The following is a 12500-nucleotide window of genomic DNA, read 5'->3' on the forward strand; positions in this document are numbered from 1 at the left end:
TTTCTGTATGCTGGTTTACTATCAGTAATTTTAACATCTCAGTATTCACAGAAGCTGATTGAATTCATAGAAAATACTGTAACAGAGCACTGATAAGTCTTTAGTTGCAGGTTGGTTATGCCTTCTGTCAGAAAGTTTAGCCCCTTTTTAGATGTACGCCCCTTTTTGTTCATCCTATTGCAGTTTAACGTGTTGACTCCATGTTTGAATAAGCGCCCTGTTCACTTGTGTGTAAAAGTCAAAGTGGTGATCGTACTAGGACCTGAAACATTTCTGCATCACTTTAAATATGACACATGTATGAAAACCTTCTAAGATAACTGTAATTAAATTATTATCTCAATCGTCATCTTTTATAAACAAAGAAAATCAGATATGTCTAATAAATTTCTACGAAAGGGCAAATTTGAAGCTGTTAAGGAGACTCTTCCTCAGCCAAAGAGGGCAAATGGGCTGCTGCTTGGTCAACTTAAGCATGTACGTTTGCACGTCCCTGGCAGGAGGCAAAACTGAAGCACATCATTTACACAGGTAGAATGAAACAACACATTGTAGGAGAGAGAGAGAGACAGGAGGATAGGCTGACTCTCCTGGAGGACAGAGATCCAGATCCAAGACATCTGTAATGAAACACCGATAGCCAGGAGAGAAACAGAAAAGGAGAAAGAGAGAAAAGGTCCCAGGATGGCTGATGGTCCCGCCCAGAGGACACCTGACAGATAATTAAAGAATAAGAAATTAATTAAAGGATATCTTTGGTATTTTTCAACCTGGGCTCTATTTCCCCATGTGTATGTGTGCGTATGATTCATGGGCACAACTAATTCTAAAATTGGTTCAGTATTGAGGGAGGCGGATGCAGCTGGGAGCCGCGAAACGAGCTAAAATGGTAACGGGGGCAAATGCGTCCCGTTTTAAGTTTGCGCATTAAAAGTGCTTTTTTCCGCCGCTGACCGGTTCAGATCGCCAGTGCTATCTCTGTAATTGGCATATTGTAGCGACCCTGGGGCAGTGGTGAGTGTGGTATAAGTGGAGTCAGCTGTCAGTCAGTGTTGGAGCAGAGAGGGGGAGGGCTGCCCCGCTGGGTACTGTAAGTGAGTATGTGTGTATGAGTTACGCTAGAAGAGTCAGAGTTTGGGACAGAGTCTTTTACGTGCTACCCCCTGGAGTGTTACCGGAGTTTTTGGAGCGCTCAAATAAACTGACCTTTTTCCCGAACGCAAAAAAAGGATGTTGCGCAACACCCCGCACAGCTTTCATAGGCTGCCTTTGTTGGACAGCGAGACGCTGAAGTTGTGGCTAGTTGTGCTACAAGTGGCTAGTTGTGCTATATGGACAAAAGTCCATGAATGGACTTTTCACGTCGGACGGTTCACGCCTCCGCGTCGTCCATTCATTTCTGATAATGGACACCTCGTCGGGCATTATCCCTTACATAATAGAACAGAAACAACAGTCTGGTAGGTCCAGAAAATGATACCTCTTTATTGTAATGCAGCCTCCAGACATTACATCCTCTCTCCCTGTCTGCCAAGCCCTTAGGTAATGTTAACCCAATTAGAAGTGAGTGAATGAGAATATAACAATGTTGTAGATACTAATGTGAATGGTATAATAAAAGTTTAAGTAATATTATGTATTATGTATTATAAACCAGTACAGCAGCAAGAATTTGTTCAGCTCCATGTCTAAACTTGTTTATGTCCTTTCACTGTGTGTGTGGTTGAGTTGTTGCCAGGCTTACCTGTTGGCTTTACATGCTGATGTCATGATATGCTCTTTCTGTTTATTTTGTTTATCAGCCTGTTTGAAGGCAGGCTGACCCTTGATCGCTGACTATCATGAAGCAGTCGCAGCTTTCCACTGCTCAGCTGAGGTAATGCTGAGTGAAATGGATTGCAGACGTCACTTTTTTTTAATCACTCCCCTCTTCTGTCCTCCCCTCCTGTCTGTCAGAGTAAGACTGTGTTATGTCCCATGTCAGGACGACCCATTAAGATGAATGAGCTTATCACAGTGCGCTTTACCCCGTTGGACTCCAGCCTGGATCGAGTGGCCTTGCTCACCCGCCAGGTCAGTTTACCTCAGCACCTTGTCGTCCACCATCGTACAGTCTGTTCAGTGTTTACAGCTACAATCCTATCTCATGCACCAGTGGCACCCAGGCTTCATGACTGTGACCATCCTTGTTTAACAAATCATTATAAAAATCATTGTTGAGATAACTTGTTAAACTAACTTAACCAAACATTACTGCTAATATACATTTAGCAACACTAATGGTGAAACCCACTTGATGATGATTTTTGCAAAACTTAAATCAGGTTATTTACCTTGAAACTTGAAACAAAAAGCAGAGTCAATAATTTGGTGCCACTGATAAAAGTATGTTCAGTGAGATTGCAGTTTAACCATAAAGAGTTACTAGATCAACTTCACTGTGACATCATAATGTTCTGCAAAAACACTTTTCTGGCCATTACTCAGTCATAGGTCAGGATCAGAAGGGCAGACATTTGGTCAGATATTTAATTGGTGACACTAACCTTGGGTGTCCACCTTGAAACACTGTTGATTGTATAGATCCTCTGTGCTGCTGGGGGGAAGATGTGTGTGAAGCATCTATGTTTTACAGTTTGTAGCTCCTTTGCAGTAACATCCATTTTTGAAGCATTGTTTACTGTCATGGCTACGTGTGAGTCTGGATAGACATGGATGTAAACTAACTGCTACTTGACTGGTTCATGAAGACATTCTACTGTGGGGCAGTAATTCTAGTTTATCTTTCAGGTTCTGTTGTCACACATCTGCCTGAATAGAAAAAACTTGATTGATAATTGTCAGTGGTATGCCAGAGTCCTACTGCCAGCCTTGCAGGGAGCATTTCCCTGATGTTCCCTGATGTTGTTTCCCCAGATCCCTGTTTTATACTTGAACTGAAACCAGTTTATTGAAAATTGAATATTGTCTTGTCTCTGAGAATGCAACCACATCTTACCAGATGATGTTACTCACAAGTGCGTTGTTTGACCACAAAAAGGGAAGAAAAGATATACTGTAAAAGTGATGCAGAAGGTGAAATCCAGTTTGAAATGTAATTATTTTCAAATATGCCTGTACTAATGTAGGTATGGCCTCAAAGTGTGTTTTCTACAGCACATTCCAGCGATGTAAGGATACGTCTGGTGTTGTTATATATTTTTGTTACCCTCAACAAGTCTCACGAAGCAGCAAATCAGCTTCTTTCTCACATTTAGGAAAGTATGACATCACGCTCAAACCTTATCTTATGTGATGTGAACAGAGTATTTCCTCTACACTGTCAGTAGAATAGTATAATCCTGTCTCGTCTCTACAGGACAGGTATGTATGTGCAGTAACCAGAGATGTCCTTGGCAACAGTGTCCCCTGTGCCGTTCTGCGCCCCTCGTGAGTGTCAACACGTCTCCCTCCACTCTGACATCCACATGTTGAGTGTTCTCTTTCAGGGGATCACTGACACACACTCTTTGTGTTCAGGGGTGCTGTGGTCACTCAGGAGTGTGTGGAGAAGCTGATCAAGAAGGACATGATTGATCCTGTGACTGGAGACAAACTGACTGACAAGGACATCATACCACTGCAGAGGGTATGTATGCACGTCTGTGTAGAGGTAGAGGTGGTGGTGGTAACTGTTCCATGAATTCCAAAAATGGTTTTAATAATCCAATCCAGGGGTCAGGAGACTGACACGATTCTTATGGTGCCTTTAGACAGCAAGTGGTTGCTGCTCAGTTATCTCTGCTGTAGACACAATAGCAGCAGCAAGGCCCGCGTGCACAGAATCACTTCATTTGTTAACACAAGGCTTCTTATTGTGAAATACTAAGGTGACTGTGTCATTGACCATGGGGTGGCTTGCACGGCTCCATAAATTAGTGTAGTACCTGTTGTTGTTGTTTTTTTTTTTGTGATCAACTTGTTATTGCCTTTTGTTACATGGAATAATTGTACATAGAATACAGTTAGTAGCAACAAGACAAACAAAACAAATAACTTTATACATATCACCATTGCCTTGGAAAATGAAATAAGACAAAAAAAAATAGAAATAAAAGTACATTGAGTAATAAATAATAACGCCAAACACAAAAGACAAAACAAAAGTTTAGACAAACACTATACTAAAACTGTACCAAAGATCAACTTTCATGTGACAGAGTGGGCAGACTCTGTGTGTAGGCTTTCTTATACTATTAAGTTCTTTAATCAGTTTTAGTTATGCAAGAAAATGTGGATCTCAAAGAGCACCAATAAGGGCAACCCAAGCCTCCACAGAGGATGCCCGGGCCTTATGAATTACGGCTAGTGATCTTTCTATGACAGTGATATCCCTGAAATGATTCATCCATTCTTTAATCAACGGAGACTCAGGAGAAAACCTTAAGTGAATTATTGTCTTCTTGGCAGCAGTTAAACCTGCAAATATGATCTTCCTAAGGGCTAACCTGATGTTTTCACTTAGGGCAGAATCATCATTGAATAGTAACAAAGTAGGCTGTTTAGGAATTGGAAATTTCAAATTTTTTTCAGATACTTTGCCACCGTACTCCAAAAATCAGAGACTGAGGGGCATTCCCAAAAAATATGAAGGTATGTACCTGCAGTATTCTGGCTGCATTTAGTGCAGTTTGGACTGTCTATACTTTTCATTTTAAAACATCTGTAGGGTGTGGCATAAAATTTGTGCACAAACTTAAAGTGTTTGTTGATTTGCTGGATTTTTGGATGAAATAAATATATTAGACCAGATTTTGTCCCAGTCACATTCAGAGCCCTGTCCCTCCAAGTCAAGATTCCAGGACTCAGTCACCCCGAGAGTTTGGGCATTTTTTGTGGCCAGGTGATTATAAATGTTGGATGCTATCAATCAATCAATCACTTTTATGTATAAAGCCCAATATCACAAATCACAATTTACCTCACAGGGCTTTACAGCATACGACATCCCTCTGTCCTTTGTAGGGATGGGAATTGATAGGATTTTATCTATCAATGCCATTATCAATTCTGCTTATCGATCCGATTCTTTATCGATTCCTCCTGTGAATTAATGATATCACCTCCTGTTGTTTGTAACCCACACCTCCTCCCGCATAGAAATGTTTCGACGCCGTCTAACTGTTAACCACACAAAAAGCTAATGGCAGCTTTCACAGTCATAAGCCAGCATTGGCATACAGTTATCTGTGTCACAACAGCCACAATGAGTTGTCATTAATGTTACTCCTAGCTGGTGATATAGAGATAAATCCCAGCCCACAGCAGCTAGCCCTGCATATTATAACAACAAATAGCTTGCAAATCAACTAACTGCCCTCACCTTACCATCCTTGGTGTTCCCATGAAATCCGACAACAGGAGCGGGGACGCGCCGAAGCTCCACAGCGGGCTAGCAGCTCCAGTGAGGCTGACAACAACAGCGCCCCGCCGTCCACCTGGAGCTGAGATACGCCAAAACTCCACAGCGGGCTAGCAGCTCCAGTGAGGCTAACAACAACAGCGCCCCACCCACCGTCCATCTGGAGCTGGGATGCGCCGAAGCTCCACAGTGGGCTAGCAGCTCCAGGGAGGCTAACAACAACAGCGCCCCGCCCGCCATCCATCTGGAGCGGGGATGCACCAAAGCTCCACAGCGGGCTAGCAGCTCCAGGGAGGCTAACAACAGCGTGAAGTGAAGCCACAGCTTTGACCACTTCTGTCTCTCCGCCATTACGTCTTCTTTGTTGTTGAACATGCGGCTGACTGACGAGCATAGATTCAGCATAATGAAAAGAATCGATAAGGGAATCGTTAAGCATAAAGGCTAATAACGTCGATGAATTGAACCAGTTGGAACCAGTTCTTAACAGGAACTGGTTCTCGATTCCCATCCCGAGTCCTTTGGACCCTTGCAGCAGATAAGGAAAAACTCACCAAAAAAACCCCCTTTAACGGGATAGCATAGGATGATCTAGGCTCAACCCAAGTGCTTAATGGATGAGAGGGTAGAGGGGAGTCCCAGGGGACTTCATGGGCACGAATTGCTGATCTCAATTGGAGGTAGAGGAACCAAGAAAATCCAGCAAGAGAATACCTCTCTTTAAGCCTTTGAAATGAAAGCAGTCCATTTCTATCATACATATCTTGAAGACTATGCATTCCTCCAGAAGACCACTTATCATTGAAATAAGGGCCAGTGCCCTGCAGTAGATTATAGTTAAAGGAGCTATGTAAGAAATCTAAAGCAAATAGTCATAAATTCATCCTAATATGTCACAGAGACTAAGGAATAATGTTAATATAACATACTGATCTCACCGACAACAATAGTACAGCCAGAATATTTGCATTTTAAAAAAGTTTTACGGTCCGCAAATCATGTTTATGTTTTGAATTTGTGTTTTGGCCTGTTGCACCACCCACCGCCGTCTACCAGTTACACAGTCAGTAGAGTCTCAGCATCAGTTACAGTTACGACTGGGCTACAATGGCTGACGGTGCGACTAAACCCAAACGACCTCGTTATGATTCCCAGAAATGCCAAGACAAAACTCGAGGCAAAGTGAGGGTCTATATAGGAGATGCTTTTGAACAGTGGAGACGGCACTAACTAGCATCATAGCTAGACGGGGATGGACATTTCGAATACTTTCAACTGTTATTCATTTTCAGTCATACATTGTAGCCCATGTGCAGGTGGGTCATCGACCCGACTGATTTTTTTTTGAGAAACAAAGGTTAGCAGCACGGCAAGCAGCGTTAGCAGTGTCCCGGTACATAGCATTAGCAGCCGGCTCCTCCTCCGCTGTATCGCGGCAGCAGCGTTAGCAGCAGAGAAGCTGGACTTGCTCGAACGGTCCGCTGGAAAACAGAAGATCAAGGATGTGCGACGCGGCCCTGCCACGGCAGCCGCCCGTGGGCAAACAAGTCAGTCTCCAGCGTGCCGCTGTCCAGCAACCTCGAATCTGTAGGGGAGGGGGGGTGAACACGACTCGCGGCAGTATTTTGAATTTGAGTGCAGCAACCACATTGGCCACATTCTTACGTATGGCGCCTTTAAACCAAACTGAGGAATGATTGCAAAGTTTGACGTTACAACCCATGTGGTTCTGGACATCAGACCAGATTTGTAACGGATTGCTAATAACTTGTCCAAACATTCTTTGTGCTCACCCAGGCTTCACTCCACAGAACAGTACATCTTCCAGCCTGTGTGGTTTTACTAGTTCCTGTTTTATCTGATGCCATGGTGTAGCTGCTTCTTTGTCACGCCAAGTTGCCAAAGTCTTTATATGAAAAGACCAGTAATACAGCTTGAAATCAGATACAGCCAGACCTCCTGAGGACTTTGAGCGCTGAAGTATGTGAAACTGAATGCAAGGTCTTTTGCCATTCCAAATGAATTTACCGATCAGGAGATATAATTCATCAAATATTTAGCTGGTGGGGGAACAGGGATCATAGAAAAAAAATAAAGCTTAGTTGTCCAAGGACATTCATTTTTACTATTGAGACTCTGCCTTGCAATGACATTTTAAGATTGGACCACCTCTGGATATCAGATGAGATTTCGAGTTTAATCTTATTATAATTAGTATGCGAGATATCAGAGAATTTGGTTATGATCAATCCTAAGTATGTGAAAGAGGTATGCCACTGAATATGCGGAATAGCTGGTAATGTAAGCTGTTTTGCTGCATTATTTAGGGGAACTAGAAGGGATTTATCCCAGTTGATTTTATAACCAGAAAAATGACTGAACCGGGTAAAGACTTGAATTATTTGAGGTAAGGAACTAGCGATGTTCATGAAATACAGTAATACATCATATGCGTACAGCAAAATTTTATGTTCTGTAGCTTTAATACAGATAAGTGAGATACCATGATTTAGTCTAATTGCTTGTGCCAATGGTTCCAACGACAGTGCAAAAAGCAGTGGAGGCAGTGAGCAGCCTTGACGAGTGCCACGCTTTAAGGGAAATGTTTTAGACATCACATTACCTATTTGTACAACTGCATAGGGATTAGAAAAAAGTGTTTTAGCCATCAGTATAAAATTGATTCCAAATCCAAATTTCTCCAGAACTACCCTTAGGTATTCCCAGCCCACCCTATCAAAGGGGTTTTTGTGCATCCAAACTGAATACAGCTGCTGGTTCCTCAGCTGATTCAGATGCATGCATAATATGGAAAGGCGTCTGATATTGTCCAATGCCAGCCTCCCCTTTAGAAAACCTGTTTGGTCATGATGAATTAGCTTGCCCACTAATCTCTCAAGTCTTCTAACTAAAACTTTAGCAAAGAGTTTTAGTTCTGTTGTAATCAGAGATATTGGCCTATAGCTGCCACATCTCAGAGGAGGTTTACATTTTTTAAGCAGTACCGATATGACCAATGTATTTTGGTCACGATGAAAGGACCCAGTGACTAAAGCAAAATTTATTGAGTCTAAAAGGAGTGGCCCAATAGTATCCCACAGTTCAAGGAACAGCTCTGGGGCAGGCCATCATGTCTTAGCGATTTGGCTTTTTGCATCGAATTGAGGGCTTCTTTAAGTTCTACGAGAGTAAGTGGTACTTAGAGCAACAACTCAAGTTGTTCTGCCTCAGAATTTGTCAGTGAGGGTAATTTAAGCTCTGACAGATATGATTGAAGGGCAGTCAGATTGGGAATGGATTCAGCTGAGTAGAGATGAGAATAAAATGATTTAAAGGTGTCATTTATTTCATCTGGGTCATGAGTGTCATGGTGTGGATTGCATTAATTGTAGAAGATGATTCATTGTGTTTTAATCTGGCCTTGAACTTGAACTTTCACTCTGACTATAGTACGTTTTTCTAGTTTGGTGAATTATAAATTCGGCTTTGGCCTTAAGGAGATTGTTTAGTTCAGATTTCAAAGCCAGAAGGGTTGAGTGGGTTTGGTCAGAGAATTTACGTTTTTGGTCAGATTCTATCGTCTGTATTTCACTTTATCGTTGTACGATTCTGTGTTTTCTAGATGTCTTTAAATAGGATGCGAATGAAGAGGATTCCCTCCTTATAAAGCATTTAGTTGTTTCCCATAGTATTTGGGGAGAAGACGCTGTCTCAGAATTGATTTCTAGAAATACTTATAGATTATTTTTCAATCGTTTTAAAAAAGTAGAATTCTGGAGTAGCGTTGTATTGAAGCGCCACCTGTGTGTATGTTTACGGGAGCTCTGCTGGATTTGAAAGTTGTACATCACAGGGGCGTCGTCAGATATTATGATGGGAAGTATATCAGTAAAGTTGATCCATTGGTTCAAGTGAGGAGACAAATATGCAGTCAATTCTTGAGTATGTCTTATGTCTGGCAGAGAAAAAAGTTTCATTCTTAACTGTTAGATTTTGTAGTTATATCCCACACCTGATTGAAGTCACCCCCAATTATAAATTGGTAGTTTGGCATGTCCAGAAGCATATTAGAAACCATATTGAAGAAGCTTGGGTCATGAATGTTTGGACCGTAAATTGAAGCAAGGCATATTTTGACTTTGTTAATTGTAATGCAAACATATGTCAACCTTACAGCATCATCTTGACCAGAGCTGTCAATATTGACCCCTAATTTCTTGTCAAATAAAATAGCTGCACCTTTCGACCTGATTGCAACAAGAGTAAGCGACACATTTATAAAACCTGTTATGAAATCTATCGATGTCATTTGTTTTCAAATGTGTTTCTTGGACAAGAACAATCGAAATTCCTTCATGTCTAAAAAAATTCTAGACATTTAGTGCGCTTAACTGGCGAATTTAGGCCCCAGACATTCCACGACATTACATTGAAAGGCCTATTCATAACCAGATTCTAGCCATTGTGTGGTCTGGAGAATATGAGCTATAAGTCTACTCAAGCAGGGACTTTCAAAACATAGAATATGTGATATGGTATAGTGAGTTTTACATAAACAGCAAGGCTTTGGTGAGAGACAAACAAAAACCAGAACCAAATTTTCCATCTGCAAGAGATAAGGAATTTACTCTTAGGTTGGGGAAAAAATAAATAAATAAATTATCCACTAGCTACCTGTGGCTTTCAGAAGTGGCATATGTCTCCAGTCCGAGTCTGTATGGGTCAGAAACATTACTAACTAGAAATGTTACAAAATAAGATGACGCTGGCCAGCACCATCTTTAAATAAACTTTGGTTACATGCATAGTAGGGATGTAACGATTAGCGGTAAAATGATAAACTGCCGTAAAATTCTCGACGGTTAGTATTACCATTTCAAATTTCAATTATCATTAAAACCGTGTTTGATTACCGCACTTTGAAAAACTCACGGTGATACTGCTCATTGCCTGGAAAAGCAGCAGCAATAGTCCCTCAGACACAGGCGTGCATGTGCAGTTTGCAATGTTTGGCCCGAAGGCACAGAAGAGAGAGAAAAAAAAATAGCTCCTGTAGAAAATTCACACAGGTCTTAAGGACGCGCCCGCCAGTAAGCGTGCGAACATGCACGTTACATCTCTAATGCATAGGAACTGAATCGACACTAGCCGTATGCTCACATTAATAGTGGAAAAGAAAAGGGTAGAGCGCCTCTTGCATCCTTTTTCTATTAGGCTAAGTAGTTATAAAAAAGATATATGACAGAATAAAATATGACAGAATAAAATAAAGAATAAATAAATAAAATAGGTCTCCGGTCAAAGTCATTCTCAAACAAACCTAGGTTGCACAAAAAAACAAACCTTGCTGACCAGACATTAAGCCATCTGTTTACTCTGATAGTAATCACAAAAAAAAGAGGGGGGGGGTTAAAGCAAAGTGCACCACTTTCCTATATTAATTTAAAAGAAGTCATAAAAATTTGATAAATATAAAGTGGTCTCTGATCAACAACGACCTAGAATATACCTTGATCACATATGTAATGCTTACAGTTAAAAAAAAGAAAAAAGGGAGGAGACAAAATAGAGGCCTCATACACCAGTTTTCTATCTTAAACCAAAGTTAATTCTAACCGTATGACTAATAAATTGTGAAACGAACTGCTGCGGTTGCAATAACTAGTCTACAGCATCTGCATCTAAAGTAATTTCAACTTAAAGCACATTAACCTGTGGCCGGAGGTTTTCTGGCTTACCAGCCTGAAACACAGGGTCCGACATTAACGGTTGCCTGAATGCCTGGGGCAAGTAAAAATTGCCGGCAGGCCAGCAGATCCTGCACAGACATGCCCGATCGGGCAAGCAGCACCGACTCGGACACACACACACACATACTGGACAGCCTCTCAGTCCTTACCCACTAACATTAGCTCATGTAGAGCACAGGTTCCACACAGAAACTTTTATAAAGGGTCATAATGTGCTTCTAGTGACTGTCAAATCGCCAGCGAAAGTTGTTTTAAATGCGGACACGGAGAGCAGAGCGATAGATAAGAACAGCACGCTGCCTGTTCTCATGGGACAAAAATCCTCTGAGAAGAAAGACGGATCACTCTGCTCTGTCACCAGGAACAAACTGGGAGGCAAAGATACTCTCTGAGGAAGAGGGTTCACTTTGCTGCAGGGTTCACCGAAACGTTTTTTTTTTTTTTGTTTTTTTTTTAAATAAATTGAACACACATTAAAGAACATACAAGATCCTGTAGTGAATTAATACATACAATACAATACAATAAACATTGTCAAATTAAATGAAGGAAGAGGATTTTTTTAAAGGCAAATTAAATATTGGGGATTTATTTAAAAATATGATATGTAGGCTATGTTAGGTGAATACTCCTGTCAGTGACCCTGACCACTGGCATTGGCAAAAGAACTGGAGTTGGTCCCCAGACACTGCACTGCGGCTGCCCACTGCTCCCAGTGTATACAGTAGGATGGGTCAAATGCAGAGGTCAAATTTCGTTTCAATGTATGTAATGTGCTGAGAAAGGACAATAAAGAATTTTCTTCTAATAATAATTTCTTAATAACTAGGAGATAACAAAAGAATAAAGAGATTTCAAAGACTTAAAAAATAAGGGACATGAATCAAAACAAGAAACGAGATATATCCCCAGTCATGCACACCCAGTTTTAATAAACTCAGTACTGTTTTTCAACACATATATTGTTTTGTCTTCATTCAATGTAGTTAGCACATATTGTTATTGCGCCATTGGTTTTGGCCTTGGTGCCCCACATTTTGGCCGTGAATAAATTTCTATTTATCAAAGGCCAAAATGGCCTTGCCTTAAAAGTGACTTAATTCCAGGCCTGTAATCGTGTATTTCCTCTCCTGTTTCTGTCCTCGGAGGGGCCAGTTGCAGTGTGCTGCTTTTTTATGTGCTGCTGCCTCCATTGGCTGAGCGTCTCTGCTGACGTAAGATATAAGTCATGAGCGAATAATATGCACCACACAGCCAGAAAAAGAACCTCTTACGCAGGGCAAGTAAGAATTTAGATGGGGCAAGTAGATTTGAGAAGTACTTGCCCAGCAGGGCAAGTAGGAAAAAAG

General features: G+C 41.3%; 2 protein-coding genes across 4 annotated transcripts in view; both read left to right on the top strand.

Moving 5' to 3' along the window:
- Positions 1 to 12500, top strand: part of LOC125878861 (nitric oxide synthase interacting protein) — a 44604-nt gene that overhangs the window by 25401 nt on the left and 6703 nt on the right. For 2 of the 3 annotated variants that reach the window (XM_049560321.1, XM_049560320.1), the window contains exons 7-10: positions 1957 to 2073; positions 3359 to 3429; positions 3520 to 3628; positions 5401 to 11606. In XM_049560321.1, the coding sequence (XP_049416278.1) occupies positions 1957 to 2073; positions 3359 to 3429; positions 3520 to 3628; positions 5401 to 5487 (384 nt within the window). In that variant the 3' untranslated portion in view covers positions 5488 to 11606. Of the gene's footprint in view, positions 1 to 1956; positions 2074 to 3358; positions 3430 to 3519; positions 3629 to 5400; positions 11607 to 12500 lie in introns of those variants that run through there. The other variant, XM_049560322.1, reaches the window with a different exon arrangement.
- LOC125878859 (uncharacterized) overlaps positions 1 to 12500 on the top strand; it is a 265428-nt gene that overhangs the window by 25259 nt on the left and 227669 nt on the right. The window lies entirely within an intron of this gene.

Source organism: Epinephelus fuscoguttatus, linkage group LG19, assembly GCF_011397635.1.
Source record: "Epinephelus fuscoguttatus linkage group LG19, E.fuscoguttatus.final_Chr_v1".
NCBI classification, from domain to species: domain Eukaryota; kingdom Metazoa; phylum Chordata; class Actinopteri; order Perciformes; family Serranidae; genus Epinephelus; species Epinephelus fuscoguttatus.